Source organism: Sus scrofa, chromosome 8 (assembly GCF_000003025.6).
Source record: "Sus scrofa isolate TJ Tabasco breed Duroc chromosome 8, Sscrofa11.1, whole genome shotgun sequence".
NCBI lineage: Eukaryota > Metazoa > Chordata > Mammalia > Artiodactyla > Suidae > Sus > Sus scrofa.
The window spans coordinates 120,880,418-120,898,119 of record NC_010450.4 but is presented as its reverse complement, the minus strand read 5'-3'; the positions used below and the strand labels follow the sequence as shown (position 1 = coordinate 120,898,119).

The 17,702-nt window shown below is 36.6% G+C and overlaps 1 protein-coding gene across 20 annotated transcripts in view; it reads right to left on the bottom strand.

The window, feature by feature from the left end:
• The window catches only part of TRMT10A (tRNA methyltransferase 10A), a 38,376-nt gene that overhangs the window by 19,323 nt on the left and 1,351 nt on the right, over window positions 1-17,702 (bottom strand). For 7 of the 20 annotated variants that reach the window (XM_005653613.3, XM_005653603.3, XM_021100342.1 and 4 more), the window contains exons 2-7: window positions 12,482-12,592; window positions 12,115-12,311; window positions 9,420-9,582; window positions 5,836-5,907; window positions 4,188-4,262; window positions 1,923-2,072 (exon numbers count right to left, since the gene is read on the bottom strand). In XM_005653613.3, coding sequence (XP_005653670.1) covers window positions 1,923-2,072; window positions 4,188-4,262; window positions 5,836-5,907; window positions 9,420-9,582; window positions 12,115-12,311; window positions 12,482-12,496 — 672 coding nt within the window. In that variant the 5' untranslated portion in view covers window positions 12,497-12,592. Of the gene's footprint in view, window positions 1-1,922; window positions 2,073-4,187; window positions 4,263-5,835; window positions 5,908-9,419; window positions 9,583-12,114; window positions 12,312-12,481; window positions 12,593-16,066; window positions 17,207-17,543; window positions 17,666-17,702 lie in introns of those variants that run through there. The other 13 variants (XM_005653610.3, XM_021100343.1, XM_005653605.2 and 10 more) reach the window with 5 other exon arrangements.

Genomic DNA, 17,702 nt, shown 5'->3' with positions numbered 1-17,702 from the left:
GTGAGTTGTGGTATAGGTCAAAGAAGAGGCTCAGATCTTGTGCTGCTGTGGCTCTGGTGTAGGCCAGCAGCAATAGCTCCGATTAGATTCACTAGCCTGGGAACCTCCATATGCTGTGGGTGCGGCCCTAAAAGAACAAAAGACAAAAAAAAAAAAAAAAATATAGTCAGAATGCAGAGGGCATTTGTTTTAACCAATTTACAAATAAGGAAAGCAAAGACATTATATTCCTTGTGCCATCACAAAGTTCCTCGGTGGCAGAACCAAAGGAAAAACCTGGCTCATGCCTCCTGATGCAAATAGCTTCTCGTGTCACACTGCCTTTCTTTCAGTTTAAAGTACTCAAACTGAATTCCTAGAGAAGCATCATTCTACCCACGATTTTAAAAGATAAAACTATTCAATTACATTAACACTAAGAGACACAAATGGCAAAGACAAACTAAATAAAAACTTGATTTGAAAAAAAAAACAAAAACAAAACTTGGGAGTTCCCGTCGTGGCTGAGTGCTTAACAAACCCAACTAGTAACCATGAGGTTGAGGGTTCGATCCCTGGCCCCAATAAGTGGGTTAAGGATCCGGCGTTGCCGTGAGCTGTGGTATAGGTCACAGACGTGGCTCCAATCTCACGTTGCTGTGGTTGTGGTGTAGGCCAGCAGCTGTAGCTCTGATTACACCCCTAGCCTGAGAACCTCCATATGCCGCAGCTATGGCCCTAAAAAGACAAAAAACAAAGCAAAAAAAAAAAAAAATTTAATTGCCTATAAATTATTTTTCCTCCCTGTCAAGTAAAAGAATGCTGGATATGAATTCTCTCTTCTAAAACTTAAAATCTTTAAAGCCTGGGTCTAATCAGAAATGAAAGGGCCAAAAGATACAGTACAGAGAAAGAAGAGCAAATTTCTCAACTAGTATTTTAGAGACCAGTAATTAATAGCAGACTGAGTTAACTGCTTTTGAAAGCAAAATTGTTTCAGTTTAGAGAAACATACAACATTAGACCATACAACATGGTTCTACATAAATAACAAAATAACATTTTTCCACTAAGAAAAACTAAAAAGGTTTAAAGATCATTCTGATAAAATTTCCTATGATGCTATAGAGCTAAAATGTCTAATAGGAGCCACATGTGACTACTTCAACTTATCTGCATTTTTTAAAATTCAGTTTCTCCATTAAACTGTGCAGATTTCATATGCTCAGTGGCCACACAGCTACCATACTGAATAGGATGATGTAAACATTTCCAACAATGCGGAAAGTTCTACTGTTCAGTGGTGCCTCATTAGAATAATGAATTACTTCATATTATTAGACTGACAACACCTTCTCACTCAGCAAAAGAGCTGAATTGAGCCTGATACTAAGTAGCTTGCAAAATACAAAATAATGTTTTCTTTTAAAAAGTGTTTTTGTTATGTCATTAGAATGAGGGTAAAGAGGTGGGAAGAGACAAAAGTATAAATTAAAGAGAACAGAAAGCACATCTCATGATAATCACAAATTTGAAAACTGACAAATTTACTGACTTTGGTATAAATTTTGATATAAATTACTATAAATTTTATCAGTAGCCTAGAAATTATCAGCAGCATCTTCTATGGATACAGCAAATCATTTAAGCATGTGGGCACCAAAGCCATCGACCTGGTTTCAAATATCTGCTTTACCACCCATTACTATTGATTTTAGACTTAACTTCTCTGTACCTCCAGGTCTAATAATAGTACTGACCTCACTGGGCTGCGATGAGGATTAAGCACACTGATGTGTGTGAAATGATTCCTCAGCTAGAAAGGCAACTGAAATATCGTGGCACTCAATAAACATCAGCTATCAGCATTAATTGTTATTATCGAAAAACCTGATACATCAATTTTAGTTATATGCCAAAAAAAAACAAAAACAAAACTGTACCTTGTGATGGTTGTGATCTACTAATCCTCCAATCACATAGGCCTTTGATTCATCTAATTCCTTTAGTACATTAGGTGAATCTGATGTCAGATAAATCAGGTCTTCTTTCTTAATGAATTCACTATAGTGCTCTGGTTTGATATGGATATCCTTTAAAACACATTGGGAAAGATATTAATGAGTAGTTTTCTGAAAATTGGCTAAAAATGATTATTTTCTTTTTTCTAGAGAAACCCATCCAAAAAAACACAAGAAAAGAAGTTTGAAAGAATATTTTAACAATGTATTATTTAGAACCTATTACTTCAACATCTTATCACCTTACATCTCAATTACTTAAGGAGCCTCCTGATGTTATTTCCTTATCTCTAGCCTCAGATCTCTCCAATTTATTTCCACACATGGATGGTGGACTCTTCTGAAAACACTACTCTCAATGTTTTATCTTTATCTGTAGGACAAAATTCAAGTTCCTTAACTTAATAACTCTTTCCTATATATAGCACTAACCTACCTTTCTAACTTTTCCTGTTCCAACAAAACAAATGCATTTTTTGTCATATATCTGCTGACACTGTTCTCCAGCCAAAGAATGCCTTCTCCAATTACTTCCTTCTCCATCTATATGAATTATCAAAAGGAAAGGGCTGACAGATTTAATAAATTCCATGCGACTGCTTCCACAAAGATACACATTTGAAATCTTCTTCAACAAAACTGTCACATCAGAGGTGCAAGACTGAACAACAGTTGGCAGTTAGAATTTTGCAAACTACATTGACAGAATAAAGGAGGATGCATCATCAGGCTCAGATGGCATTTCCCAATAATTTTTGTGGAAATCAAAAGTGAAGCAGGAGACCTCTCACCTAAAATATATAACCTATTAATAAATGCCATTTTTCTGGAAAATGGTACATAATACATTTTATCCCTATGCTTAATAAGAGCCCCAAGAGGAATGCATATATTTAGAGACTAGTGAACTCATACCTCTCTGGAAAGCTGATGGTACAAAATAATAAAATTTAACAAGCCGCAAAATAAGTGAAAATATGCCAATTCTAACTTATTACATTATTTCTCAGGAAAATAGGCATGAACATAAAACTTGGTAAATACATTGTACTTCTTAAAAAAGCCTTTGAAAATATTTTACACTATAGGCTGTTAATAAAATAAATGCAGTCATTATCATTAGTAAGACAGGGAAAGTTCATCACAGTGAGAACTGCCTTGGAAAAAGAAAAAAAAGTATAGGAAAAACCCACTACTCTGAGTAGAATAGTGAAGGTTTCCTCAGGGATTAGTACTAAAGCCAGTCTATTAGTCATCTTTGTAAATGACTGCGAATAGTCCAAAAGAATAACAAACACACACACACACAAAAAAACCCAAAAAACATGAGCCACATATGTAATTTGAAATCTTTTAGTAGCTACCTAAAAAAGGGAAAAGAGGAATTCTTGCTGAGGTGCAGTATGTTAAGAAAATGACTGCATTGACTTGGGTTGCTGAGGAGGTGCAGGTTCAAGTCTTGGCCTCGTGCAAGGGGTTAAAAGATCTGTAGCATGGATTGCAGCTGAGGCCCCGATTCAATCCCTGGGAACTTCCATTTGCTGCGGGTACAGCCATTAAAAAAAAAGTGGAAAGAAATAGATGAAATTCATTTTTAACACGTACTCAATACTCTATACCTGAAATCTTATGATTTCAACTTACAATAAACAAGTTTTTTTTTTTTAATTTTAAGGAGATACTTTACATTCTCTTTTTTTGTACTAAGTCTTTGAAATCCAGTGTCTATTTCACATTTATAGTGTATCTCAACTCAGACCAGTCACATTTCAAGAGTTTAACAGCCACATGTGGATAGGGATACAGCAGAGATTTAGGAAGAAAAAGAATGCAAGTACATTTCCAAGTTTTATTTGAATGACTTCACTCTTATAAATAATTTACAGGCAGTTTGCTAAGTAGAGATTTTATATAGGCCTTTGAAGTTTTTCCTTTTTAAAAAATGCATTTTAAAGTTGGCAGTAAAATAGCAAGTGAGATTTAATGAAAGCAAGTACAAACTGTATCTCAGTCTCTCAGCTTCTCCAATTGGTAACCTTAGACTTAGGTGCGGTGATACACAAGGTTTGGAGCTGCTGGGTCTTATATTTATATTTATTAGTACTACATAGAATTTAGGTTAAAAAATGTAGACCTTTAAACATAAAAATACCTGGAGTTATGTGAGAGTTAACTTATTTTAGTTACCTTCCAGTTGACCCATCCTTTGTCATTTTCATCCATGTTCTTTTTCAACTGGCCTCCATGGCTTGTCAAGTAAAACTGATAGAGAGTGGCAGGCATAGAAAGGGAGAGCAAATGACTATCAGAGAAAATATTTTATTTCCTTCATATACTCATCTAATCATCAATGAAACACAAAATATTTTCATTCTAGAAAAAAATAAATATATGACATGCTTTAAGCATCCAAGAATAAATTTGTGGTAAAATGGCATGTGAATTTCTGTGCATCTCCTAACCCACTAACTTCTGTATTCCATCTACATTTTCTTCTCATTTTCCAAAGTTTTTATAATCTGCCTCTCACTTTTCTATAAATTTTCTTTCATGAAAAGTTTCTCTTCCCTTTCTTTTATAACCACTCTATTTTTTTTATCAGTCCCAAGTTTTCATAATTTCTTCTTTAACACTGAAATCTATTTCAAGTCTAATAAAGGATGAGGAGAATACAAAATGTAAAAATATAAAATTACTGGAGCTTCCATCATGGCACAGCAGAAATGAATCTGCCTAGTAGTCACAAGCATATGGGTTCAATCTCTGGCCTTGTTCAATGAGTCAGCTATGCGGTGTTGCCATGAGCTGTGGTGTAGGTCGCAGACATGGCTCAGATCCAGTGTTGCGGAGGCTGTGGCGCAGACCAGCAGCCGTAGCTCCGATTCCACCCCTAGCCAGGGAACTTCCACATGCCATGGGTGCAGCCCTAAAAAGCAAAAATAAATAAAGAAATACATAAATAAAATTACTACCACTTGATTAAAAAAAAACTAAACAAAAATATGTTAAGATTTTTCTGGTTCTTAACATCAGTGAGCTGCAGTTAGTTTTTAGGTCAACTAGAATGCAAACAAATTCTGTAAGCAAAACCTTCTTTTTTTTTTCCCCGGTCTTTCTAGGGCTGTACCTGAGGCATAGGGCCGTTCCCAGACTAAGGGTCGAATCGGAGCTGTGGCTGCCAGGCTACATCACAGCCACAAGAATGTGGGATCTGAGCCACATCTGTGACTGACACCACAGCTCAAGCCAATGCCTTAACCCACTCAATAAGGCCAGGGATAGAACCCTTGCACTTGTGGATGCTGGTCAGGTTTGTTGCTGCTAAACCATGACAGGAACCCAAGAAAAACCTACTCTTAAGAGCAGCTCAACCAGTCTCATAAACCACTCCCTCATTCTACCTAATAAATTAACTTCCAAAATTATCAGTGACTTAAAATCCTTTAAGGAGGAAAAAAGTCTACCCAACAAGCATTAGTACCCATCAGGAAGGGGCAATGCCCACACTTCCCAGAAAGGAAGAAACTGAGAGCTGAGAAACTGGTATAAAAATATGCAATGTCCTTTAATAAAGACGTCCAACTTCCCAGCAATGAAGAGGTCAATGTATATAAGACTGATGATGACTGGGCACAGAGTATCTGAGAACAACATGTGAAGAAATGTTTAAAATAATTTATTTTTGTAGGAAAAAGAACACTTTTCAAATAAGCATTTTGTTCTCTAGGAAAGATTATCTGTAAGACTCATTCTTATACTAAGGCAAATGGAATGACCTATGCCTTTTCTGGAGGAAGATATAAAAGGACTTGAAGTTTAAATTCCTCAAACATACCTGCACAGGATGCAGTGCTCGTCGATTTTCTGCATAACACCGTTGAATCTGCTTATGAAGTTTTTTAATGTCCTATAAAAGAGTACAATTTTTAAAGCAGTATTTTCAGAATTTTCTGTAGCCATTCCACAATCCTAGTGGAACAGAATAAGCAAAAGGGACAACTAGATAGATACACTTTTCTTTTGAAATACAAGTCCTTTCTGACTTTCCTTACATACTGACAAAATAATTACTGTAAGTCAATGCTTTGTAACCCATTATTTGTATCCATTTAAAATGCTGATTCATGAATTAAGACACAACAAAAGAAAAAAGAACCTCTTAGACCCACACTACTACAATTTTCATGACTTACCAAAGATTTCGGAAGTAATTAAACATTCTTTTCAGTAGCATTGCTTAAACAAATAGGTTTCTCAAACTATTAAGAAATAATTCTATTAAACCAGTCATGTTTCTTATTTTCTGCCTTTTGACTAGGATAAATAGCAAAAAAATCCCCTCAGCTCTTTACGATTAATATGCAGTTACTGAGTCTCAATCTAATGATGAGGCCGTCTTTCCCCCGGTTTATACATACATACATAAATAAAAGCAACTTATTAGCTACTTTAATGTGGGGTCAGAGATTTTGGAAAACATAATGTGAGAAGCATTTTAGAGGGCTCCAATCAATATGGTAAAATAGAAAGATACAGAACTCGCTGTTCCCACAAATACACTAACAATACATCTACATGTGGGACAATTCTCACAGAATACTTACTGAACACTAATAGAAGATCTCAGACACCCATAACTTCAGGAAAGATCTCCACATAATCATATAGGTGAAAGAAAAAAAAGGGGTGGGGGATCAAGATGGGACCTGTGCCCCTGGGAGGGAGCTGTGAAAGAAGGTTCATGCACCGTGGGAAGCCCCTACACCAGTAGGGAGCTAAGCCAGGACAGAAAGGGAGCTTCAATGGGCTCAGAGGAGAGTGCAGCAGCTGGAATGCAGCAGGCAGAACAGAGACCTACACAGATGGTGTGTGCTGCTGCCCTGTACTCCCCAGTCTGAGATGTACTTCTGCTGGTGTGCACGAGAGCTAGGTGTTAAAACTCGGGCTTCAGAGAACAGAACAGGGGAGAGAACTGGGGTTGGCTGCAAGAAGACAGCCTTAAGGGGCTGGGGTGTGCTACAGGCCACAACCACAGGTGTACACAAATGCTCAGGCCTGCCACAGAAGCAAAGCACTGTTAAGGAGCTGGCAAAGGGAGGGGTGGGGCCTGCCACAGCAGGCCCCTTCTCAACGTGCTCTCAGCACGTGCCGCGCTGCCTATGTGAGCTCTGAGGAGCATGCAAGTGCCAACGGGTGGCTTACATGCTGAGGCAGGGCTGAAGTCAGAGCTGATTTCCCAGGGTCATGTGACTTAAGAAGCACAACTGAAATCTAAGCCCTTTTTCCACAGCTGTATAATCCATGGGTTTAGGCTACTCAGTGCCTGTGGAACATAAGAGTAGACTTTGGGTGCTCCTGTGGCTGGGGTGCGTTTGGGCTTAGCGGCTGTAGCCTTTATAGGTGCACACGTGTGGAGGCTGGGCTGGGGTCTGAGCTGCTTCCATAACTTCCACAGTGGGTTAGGTGTGCAGTTATTGTGGTTCTGGTGCCTGACTTCAGTAGATCTGTGCTGGTGGCTTTGTGAACACAGCACCTGAAGAACACCAGGGCCAACTGTCTGTATTCCCATGGTTGAGGTGAAGCCAAGGGCAGTGCCAGCAACAGTGCACTTTGCCAGCCTGCCAATGTGCAACAGGTGACACCACAGAGCACACTTCCTGGGGGAGGAATACTCAGTGGCTCCTCTCCCATTGGGAGCACTCCAACACCATATACCTCACTCCACAGCTTCTAAATGGATCTAGGAGTTTGTATAACAACTGGGGAGTAGACCCTGCCCCCGACAGGGATATGACAACCACAGAGCAAAGAGGAGGCCCTGCTCAATATCCAGGGCAAGCTGTAGTCACAACGCCACCAGTCACAATTCCTATCAAGAGGATAATGGCCAGCACACAGAGGAAAGATGTGGTAGGCATACTAAAAGCAGTACTCACACCAAAAATACTAAACCCTTGTAAACCAATTCACACTGGTTACTCCCACATAAAAACAGTCCTCCAAGATCAAAGTAGATAATTGCTTCCCCTAAGCTCATAAAGAGGAACCAGTCCTAATTAAAAAACTAAGGGAATTCCCGTCAGCAGAAATGAATCTGACTAGCATCCATGAGGACGAAGGTTCAATCCCTGGCCTCACTCACTGGGTTAAGGATCTGACATTGACATTGCTATGAGCTGTGGTGTAGGTGGCAGACACAGCTCGGATCCTGCATTGCTGTGGATGTGGTGTAGGCCAATGGCTACAGCTCTGATTGGACCCCTAGACTGGGAACCTACATATGCTGTGGGAATGGCCATTAAAAAAAAAAAAAAAAAAAACTAAGAAAATTCCCCTGAAAGAACAATGAAACAGAGTAATTTAAAAAAAAATAGCCAAATTTCTTCAGTCTAACAGACACCAGGTTCAAAAAGGAGATAATGAAAATACTGACGGAATTAAGAAAGGCTATCAAAAGAAATGCAGATTATTGTAAAAAGGAACTGGAAACTATAAAAAGAAGTCAACAAAAATTAGAAAACCCATTGACCAAGAAGAAAGCTGAGTTAAATAATGAACAGCAAACTGAATAATGCAGAAGAACAAATAAGTAACTGGAAGATAGAATAATGGAAATCACCCAATCAGAACAGCAAACAGACAAATGAAAAAAAAGCAATATAAGACCTATGCAAACTATTATATACAGAATGGATAAGCAACAAGATCCTACTATATTTAATATCCTATAATAAACCATTATGGAAAAAGAATATACAAAAATGTATATGGATACCTGAATCACTTTGTGGTACAGCAAAAACTAACAATACTGTAAATCAACTATACATCAATAAAACAAATTTAAAAAAAAATAGCCAAGAGGTGGAAACGAACAAATGTCCAACAATAGATGAATGAATAAACAAAATATGGTCTATATATACACTAGATTATTATTCAGCCTTAAAACATAAGAGAATTCTGATACATGCTACAATGCAGATGAACCTTGAGGACATTATGTTCAGTAAAATAAACCAGTCACAAAAGGGCAAATACTGTAGGATTCCACTTATACAAGGTAGCCAAAATATTCAAATTCATAGTTAGAAAGTAGAACAGTGGTGCCAAGGGCTAGGGAAGGCAGAATCAAAGTTGTTCAAAGGATATGAAGTTTCAGTTTTGCAAGATGAAAAGAGTTCTGGGAGACTGGCTGAACAACAACGTGAGTGTTCTTAGCACTACTGAACTGTACACTTAAAAATGGTTAAGATGATAACTTTTATTTTATATGTATTTTACAACAATTAAAAAGAAAAAAAATTGAAAAGATGCATTTCAGTATCACAGATTTATATCCAAGTCATTTATATACTAAAGCAAAAATTATTCACCCTAGTTCAGCTACAGGATTTTTCTGACAGTGATTTATGATACCTTTAACACCATCAAGCTGTCAAAACTGCAGTCAATGATAAGGCGGAGTGTGCTGTGAACAACATCTCTTCGAATACGTTTTCTGTCACTTCCATCTGAGTTTGATTCCAGCTGACACTGTCGCTCTAATTGCTTCCTCTTGCGTTTTTCCTTCCGCTTTTGTCTAAAATAATTGAAAATAACTTTATTTGTATATTCAGATATTTACACAATTTTTCTAAATAGAAAAAGAAACTACTTTTTTAAATCAGCAGGCTAAGCCGTAACAAAACTGCCACTTCCAGTGGTTCAAAAATTGTCAAATATCAGCAATTTTTATAGCCTGTCTAAAAGCTTTACATAAGAACTGAGTTTGCAAAAACAATGTAATGCTTTCTACAAAAATTCTAACTATATTGATAATTTCACTTATTATTGGTAATATACATACTTACAAAACTTAAAAACAACTGAGTTTGAGAGTTCTGATAAATTTTATTTTGATCATTCATCCCCTAAATGATTTTTGAACATTCATAACCATATAAAAAAAAGAGTAAAATTGTTATTCAACATAGGTCTTTAAGTCCTAACTACAGCAGTAAGAAAAACAAATAAAAGGAATTCAAAATTGGAAAAGAAAGAAAACTTTACTATAGATGACATGATACTATGCAATCCTAAAGGCACCATCAGAAATCTACTAGAGCTCATCAATGAATTCAGTAAAGTTGCTGGATACAAAATTAATATACAGAAATCTGTTGCATTTCTACATAGTAACAAGAAGATCAGAAAGTGAAATTAAGGAAACAATCCCATTACCACTGCATCAAAAAGAATAAAATAGCCAGGAAAAAACCTACCTAAGGAGGCAAAAGACCTGTACTCTAAAAACTGTAAGATGCTGATTTAAGAAACTGAAGACCACACAAACAGATGTAAAGATATACTGTGTTCTTGGACTGGAAGAATCAATATTATTAATGTGACCATACTACACAAACAAATCTACAGATTCAGTGCAATCCTTATCAAATGACCAATGGCATTTTTCACAGAACTAGAACAAAAAAACTTAAAAATTTGTATGGAAACACAAAAGACCCCAAATAGCTAAAACAATCTTAAGATCAGATGAATGGAACTGAAAGAATCAGGCTCCCTGACTTCAGACTATACTACAATGTGGTATACACACACACACACACACACACACACACAAATATTACTCAGCCATAATGAAGAAAATAATGTCATCTGCAGAAACATGGATGGACCTAGAGATTATCTTATTTATTTATTTATTTTCGTCTTTTTGCCATTTCTTGGGCCCCTCCCGCAGCATATGGAGGGTCCCAGGCTAGGGGTCTAATTGGAGCTGTAGCCACCGGCCTACGCCAAAGCCACAGCAACGCAGGATCCTTAACCCACTGAGCAAGGGCAGGGATCAAACCTGCAACCTCAGAGTTCCTAATCGGATTCGTTAACCACTGTGCCACGACGGGAACTCCGAGATTATGTTACTAAACGAAGTAAGTCAGAAAGAGAAAGACAAATATCGTAACACTTATATGTGGAATCTAAAAAAAAAAGATACAAATGAACATAATTACAAAACAGAAATAGGAGTTCCTGTCATGGTACAACGGAAACAAATCTGACTAGGAACCATGAGGTTTTGGGTTCTCTCCCTGGCCTCACTAAGTGGGTAAGGATACAGGGTTGCCGTGAGCTGTGGTGTAGGTTGCAGACGTGGCTCAGATCTGGCGTTGCTATGGCTCTGGCATAGGCCGGCAGCTATAGCTCCAACTGGACCCTTAGCCTGGGAACCTCCATATGCCATGGGTGTGGCCCTAAAAAAAAAGACCAAAAAAAAAACCCCCAAAAACCAGAAATAGATTCACAGATATAGAGAACAAATTTACAGAGGGGGAACAACAGTAGGGAAGAGGCGAGATAAATCAGCAATTCGGGATTAACATATACAGCCTACAATGTACAAAACAGATAAACAACAAGCACCCACTGTAGAGCACGGAGAACTACGTTCAACATCTTTTAATAACCTATAGTGTGAAAAAATCTGAAAAAGAATACAGGGTATGTATATACACATAACTGAATAATTTTGCTGTATACCTGAAGTTAACACAACACTGTAAATTAACTATACTTCAATTCTTAAGGAATGGTTAAAAAAAAAAAAAAAAAGCTACTCCCACTTAAAAAAATGTGAAAAAAATTTCATATACTTCTTCTCTAATCTACATCAACTATAATTATTTTCTCTTAATAAATTTTTTCTTTATATGATAATAGCTTCAGCCTAACTGCTCTCACTAAAACCTGCAACAGCTCTTCTAGAAAAATCAATGTTAGGCCCAAACTTGATCTTTTGGAGGTGGTTATTTTTGTTCCATATCTAGGACATGTATGCTAACTATATCCCTTACCTAAATCAGCTGTTTAAGAAGTTGTGCTGCTACTCACAATAGGTTCTGGGTGAGAAAAGCATATAGTATAAATTCATCAACACTGCTTAAAAAAAAAAAATTTCAAAACACGCACAGTTTTAGCAGCCAACTGGCAATGGTAGCTAACAATATGCACAGCCCCAGTTTGAAGTAACACAATTACTTTCAATGTGTCAAAGGGTTATGCAAAGCCCAACATTCCCTGGAAAAGGGCAGAAAACATGCATTTCAAAACATACTTGCGGAGTTCTCTTTGTTCTTCCCATTGTTTCTGTTTCATTAGTTTCTTCATTTGCCGTTTGGATATTGGTTCGATCCCTTCACCTAATCCTGCCTTCTGGTGCTCCGTTTGGTCCTCACTTAAATCTTGCTTTCTTTCAACATTAGCAGTCTCACTAAATGCTGGCAACATTTCAGATGACACTATTTGATGCTCCTGAAAAATTGAAAAGCAAATGTGACAAGAACAAATGATTCACAAATACATAAAACCCTAAGGATGTAATTAAAACAAAACCATATCAGTAATGAATAAAAATGCAAATTTGGGCAATTAAATGTCATTTATTTGCAAAGATCATTTGATGAAATGGGATATTTTCATACACTTTTGGCAGCCATGGCACGATTTTTCCAGAAGGCTACTCAGACCTCTGTGTTTCAAGAGCTTTAAAATGCTGATACTCTTTCACACGCTGACTTCCTTACAATCAATTCCTGTAAATTAATTAGAAACATATGCAAAATTAGTGCAAAAGAATATATGTATTATTGTTTTTAAATATAAAAAATTAGAAACTATGTAAATGTCAGCAGAAAGTGACTAAATATAAATTACAGTTCATCCATAACATTGTCTGGGCATACTAAACAGCCAGGAAAAAAGTCATGCTTCCCAAAATTATTTAGTGATAAAGGGAAATGGTTATGTTAAATAAACACGTTTTCATTTTGACTTGTGGTTTTCTACCTTTTCTAAATCTTATAAAATGAAAACATAGTTTCATAAAAGAAAATATTTTAAAACAGAGATGGAAAACACTTTTCATAGTTGTCTTTAATGCTGTAGTATAAGAAAAATGTTACTTTCACTACCTGGATGTACACTCAAAATTGTTTTTTGGACAAAAGATATGCTATACCTTTCTCTATTTTGGACAATGAAGAAAACAAATTTGGTTTGCCCCCCCCCCCGAAACATATTTCATTTTAACTATGTAATTGTAAATTTTCTACTCAAGTCATGGCTAAAAAACACAATATGTAGGTTGACTGTAATTAGCTGTTGAATGCTCAAGGCCATCTCAGACATCTTTATTTCAATTTAATCAGCCACATCTTTATATCTATTGTCTAGAACTGAACTTGCCTTCAGATTAGGGAAAGGGCTAGCAATACTGAGACTTTTTTCTCCTAACTTATTATTAACATCAATGCTTAAAAAAAATTATGTTATTTGGGAGTTCCCTTTGTGGCACAGTGGAAATGAATCTGACAAGAATCCATGAGGCTGTGGGTTCAATTCCTGGCCTTGCTCAGTGCGTTGGGGATCCGGTGCTGCTGTGGGCTGTGGTGTATGTCATAGACACAGCTCAGATCCTGTGTTGCTGTGGCACAGGCTGGCAGCTGTAGCTCCTATTCACTCCTGGCCTGGGAACTTCCACATGCCGTGGGTGTGGCCCTAAAAAACAAAACAAAACAACCAAAAATTTATTTATTTTTACCAAGAAAGACTAAATATGAAGCTTGCAAATGTTCTATTTGCCCTAAGGAAAAATGTATGATTCTTCCCTCTTACAGAGTAGCTACCAAATCTATGCAGAAAAGCATAAAAGAGAAAACAATCCCCACAATTCAGATAACAGAAGGAAAAAAAACCTTTGCAGAACATAATTCAAACAGTAGTTTTATTATTTTGCTTTCTCTAAAAGTGCAATGAAATAACAGGATATATGAAGATAACTAAGCAAACTTAGAAAGTTTGACAAATTTTAACTGAAAGAACAAGAAATTTTAAAATGTGTGCTTTGGAGGCTAGAACAAAAGTCCTGGCATTTTACTAGGTTCCAGAATTACTAAGTGGACAAAGAATTGTCTAGTAATCCAAGTAAGAGTTTACAAGTTTTCCTCATGCCACCAACCAAACCATATCCTTAATTAGGGAGAACATCACCTAAAAACGACAACTCAAATTTGACTCTACACTGGAAACTCCATCAGGTAGGTATAATGTCTGCTTTAGCCCAACATTATATTGCCAATACTAACACAGTGCTTAGCACTTAGCCAATGCTTATTATATACTGGTGGAATAAATGAGTGACTATGAACTACAAAGGACTTTTAAAAGTAATGAAAATAGTAATAGCAAACATTTATTAACTTACTGTGCTTAATAAAAAATTTACTAACTTACTCTTTCAAAAAGCCCTGAAAGGTAGACAGTATATGACTATTTTGTAAAGGGAGAAGCTACAAAGGTTAAATAACGTGCCCAAGTTACAAAGCTGCTAAATAATTCCTAAGAAGCAAGGCACTGAGAACCAATGTTGCACAAAGCAGGTCCTCAACATACTTGTTGAATGAAGACAAATGAAGTGATAAAGATTCAAATCCACATCAACTCTACTATCTCCCAGAAATACAACATTTCATTTAGAAAATGAGGGTTTCCATATTGCCTTTGGAATGGATAAGCAATGAGATCCTGCTATATAGTACTGGAAACTATATCTAGTCACTTATGATGGAGCATGATAATGTGAGGAAAAAGAATGTATATATGTATGTGACTGGGTCACCTTGCTATACAGTAGGTAATTGACAGAACACTGTAAACCAGCTGTAACAGAAAAAAAATAAAAATCATTTAAAAAAAAAAAAGAAAAATGAGGGTTTCCAAAGAATGTTAAAGAGCTATGTTGCTTCAACCCTGATATTGAAAGGCTCTGGGATCTGTTACTGAAAGATAAGGAAAAACAAGCAAACAACAACAAAAAAAAAAACAGCTCTAGTTCTATTCCTATGCTACTGCATTAAAAAAAAAATGGGAGACTTCCTGGAGATCATTACTCAAAATTTCATGTTTTGAGGCACCCTGCCTCCCAATCATGTTGAAATGCATGACAACAGCAGGAAAAATTTAAAAAGGAAAAACAAAAAAAGGTATAGCCTCTCTCAAAATAAAAAATAAGAACAGCTGGGAGTTTTCCTAGCTCTAAAGTGAGGAGAAAAATAATACAGATGATGAGAGACAGATGGGAGTTCAAGATGAATCCTTAAACTAGTGTTGGGGTAGGGTTCCTCCTTCCATGAAAAAAGCCTGAAAACAGGTAAAACTATAGCTGTTATATTGCTGTTTCGTATGACTTATAGAAAGCTGACTACTTGGGGAAAACCTGAAGGAAGGTGACACAGCCTTTTGGCTATGTCCTGGGCCCAGCCATGAGGTGACATATGAATTTATAATATATGATTAGAATACTGAACTATCTAGGAGTTCCTGTTGTGGTTCAGCACTAACGAACCCCACTAGTATCCATGAGGACGAGGGTCTGATCCCTGGCCCCACTCAGTGGGTTAAGGATTCTTAAGGATTCAGAGTTGCCATGAGCTGCAGCGTAAGTAGCACATGCAGCTGAGATTGGGCGTTGCTGTGGCTATGGTGTAGGCCGGCAGCTACAGCTCCAATTTGACCCATAGCTTGGGGAATTTCCATATGCCCTGGTACCCTTAAAAAAAAAAAAAAAAAAAAAAAAAAAAAAAAAAAAAAGCATTCTGAACTATATATGTAAGTTCTGCTGTGGACTGAAGCACTGCAAAGGGTCATGGGTGGAAGCAAAAACAAAATCAGTACTACACAGAGGTCGTTTGGAAAGTTCCAATTCCATTCAAGATGAGTCTGCAAAGCAAAATTATGAAAAGACAGAAATAGTTTTTTAAAAAAACTACTAAACAATCAGGAGATAAAGTCATTCTATGCAAATTGGAAATAATAGAGCAATGTGAAAATGACTTTAAAAATAAGTTTTGTTGAAACCTTTCAGAGGTCATGAGGCATAATAACCAAAAAAACAGGAAATTGGGACACAAAAGCAGGCATAAAAACAAGAATCCATAAAAAAGAACCAATTTGGAAACCGGAAAACAAAGATATAAAAATTCCAACAGATGAGACAAACTCCAGATTACCTGGAGTCCAAGAGGTTAACTGATGAATCAGAAGACATCCTCACAATCTCAGAATTCAGACAAAAAAATAGAATGAAAAAAATACATCAGAGCATTTTCAAGACCCAAATAGCATGAGAGAAATACAGGCAAAAAAAGGTAACTGGAGGAAAATGTATAACCTTAAGTGCATTCATTAATTTTTTTAAAATCTGGAAAATAAGCATTCAATGTAAGAAACAGGAGACAAGAGAAACACAGTAAGCCTGAAAGGATTAGAAAAAAATTAAATATATGTGATTCCCCAGGATTATTTTTAGTTTATTTCCCTGCCACAGACAGTAAGTTAATTAAAATCAGCAATGAATTTATCCAAAACAATATAAACATAAGCTAAACCTGCCCATTAAGCTAAATGTGCAAACTCAAAGGCACAATTGAAATTGAAGAAAAAAATTATTCTCTTCATGAAACAATGATTAATATTCTAAGAAAGAAGATTTCTATCATCAGTGGCATCGTTTTTCACTAGTTCTTATTATGTTCAAAAACTGCCAAGTGTTGATTTGCTCTATAAAGTGAAAAATTTTAAAAACAAGATATAGCAATATTTTACAACTCATGCACACCAGGGGGAGCTTTCGCCTTTCCTATCTAGGAAGACTAAGTTTAATTTATCACTGCACACTAATATTTTTTTTTTGGGGGGGGGGGAGGTTGTGGGGTTTTTTGTTTTTAAGCACCGCACCTGCAGCAAATAGAAGTTCCTGATGCTAGGGACTGAATCAGAGCTGCAGCTGAGGCCTACATCATATCAAATTGTTCTCGAACTCACGTGCAGAAAAAGCAAAGCTCAATACTTAGCTCACACCACACACAAAAACAACTCTAAACATGCCATAACCATAAGCATTATATCTAGATCTATAACATTTACCTTTTTTTTTTTTCTTTTTATAGTCACACCTGTGGCACACGGAAGTTCCCGGGCCAGGGGTCGATTTAGAGCTGCATCTGCAATTTATGCACCAGCTTGCGGTTATGCTGGATTCTTTACCCACTGAGCCAGGTCAGGGATCAAACCCACTTCCTCACAGAAACAACACTGGGTCCTTAATCAGCTGAGCCACAATGGGAACTCCCTGCATGTTTTTAAACAGCCTATCAAATACAAGGAATGGTCATGAACTAGTCAAAGTTACAATCATTGTTATTTTAACAATCATTGTTATTTTACAATCATTGTTATTTATACAATCATTGTTATTTTAATCATTGTTATTTTAAGTTATTCCCAATTAAGAAAATTCATGTAGTAAGAGAATTTTTTTAAAATTTTGAATAAGTTACATTGCATGGAATACAACAAAAATGACAGTAGCTTGAGATCCTGTAAGTTATTGTTTGCAGCACACCTTATATACAAAGATATATACCAACCCTAACTGCTTATACCATCCAATAAGCATTTCACCACGTATTAGCTTGTTCGGATTACCTTTTAAGCAAAATGAATACAAGCTCCACCACACAGTTTTGTACTCCTCCCACACATGCAGTGATCGTACATTTTCATTCATTCTCCAGGTTCAACAAATTTTGCAGCAATTACAGAAATATCTGCATGAAATTTATTTACTTGAGCATGTAACTTAAA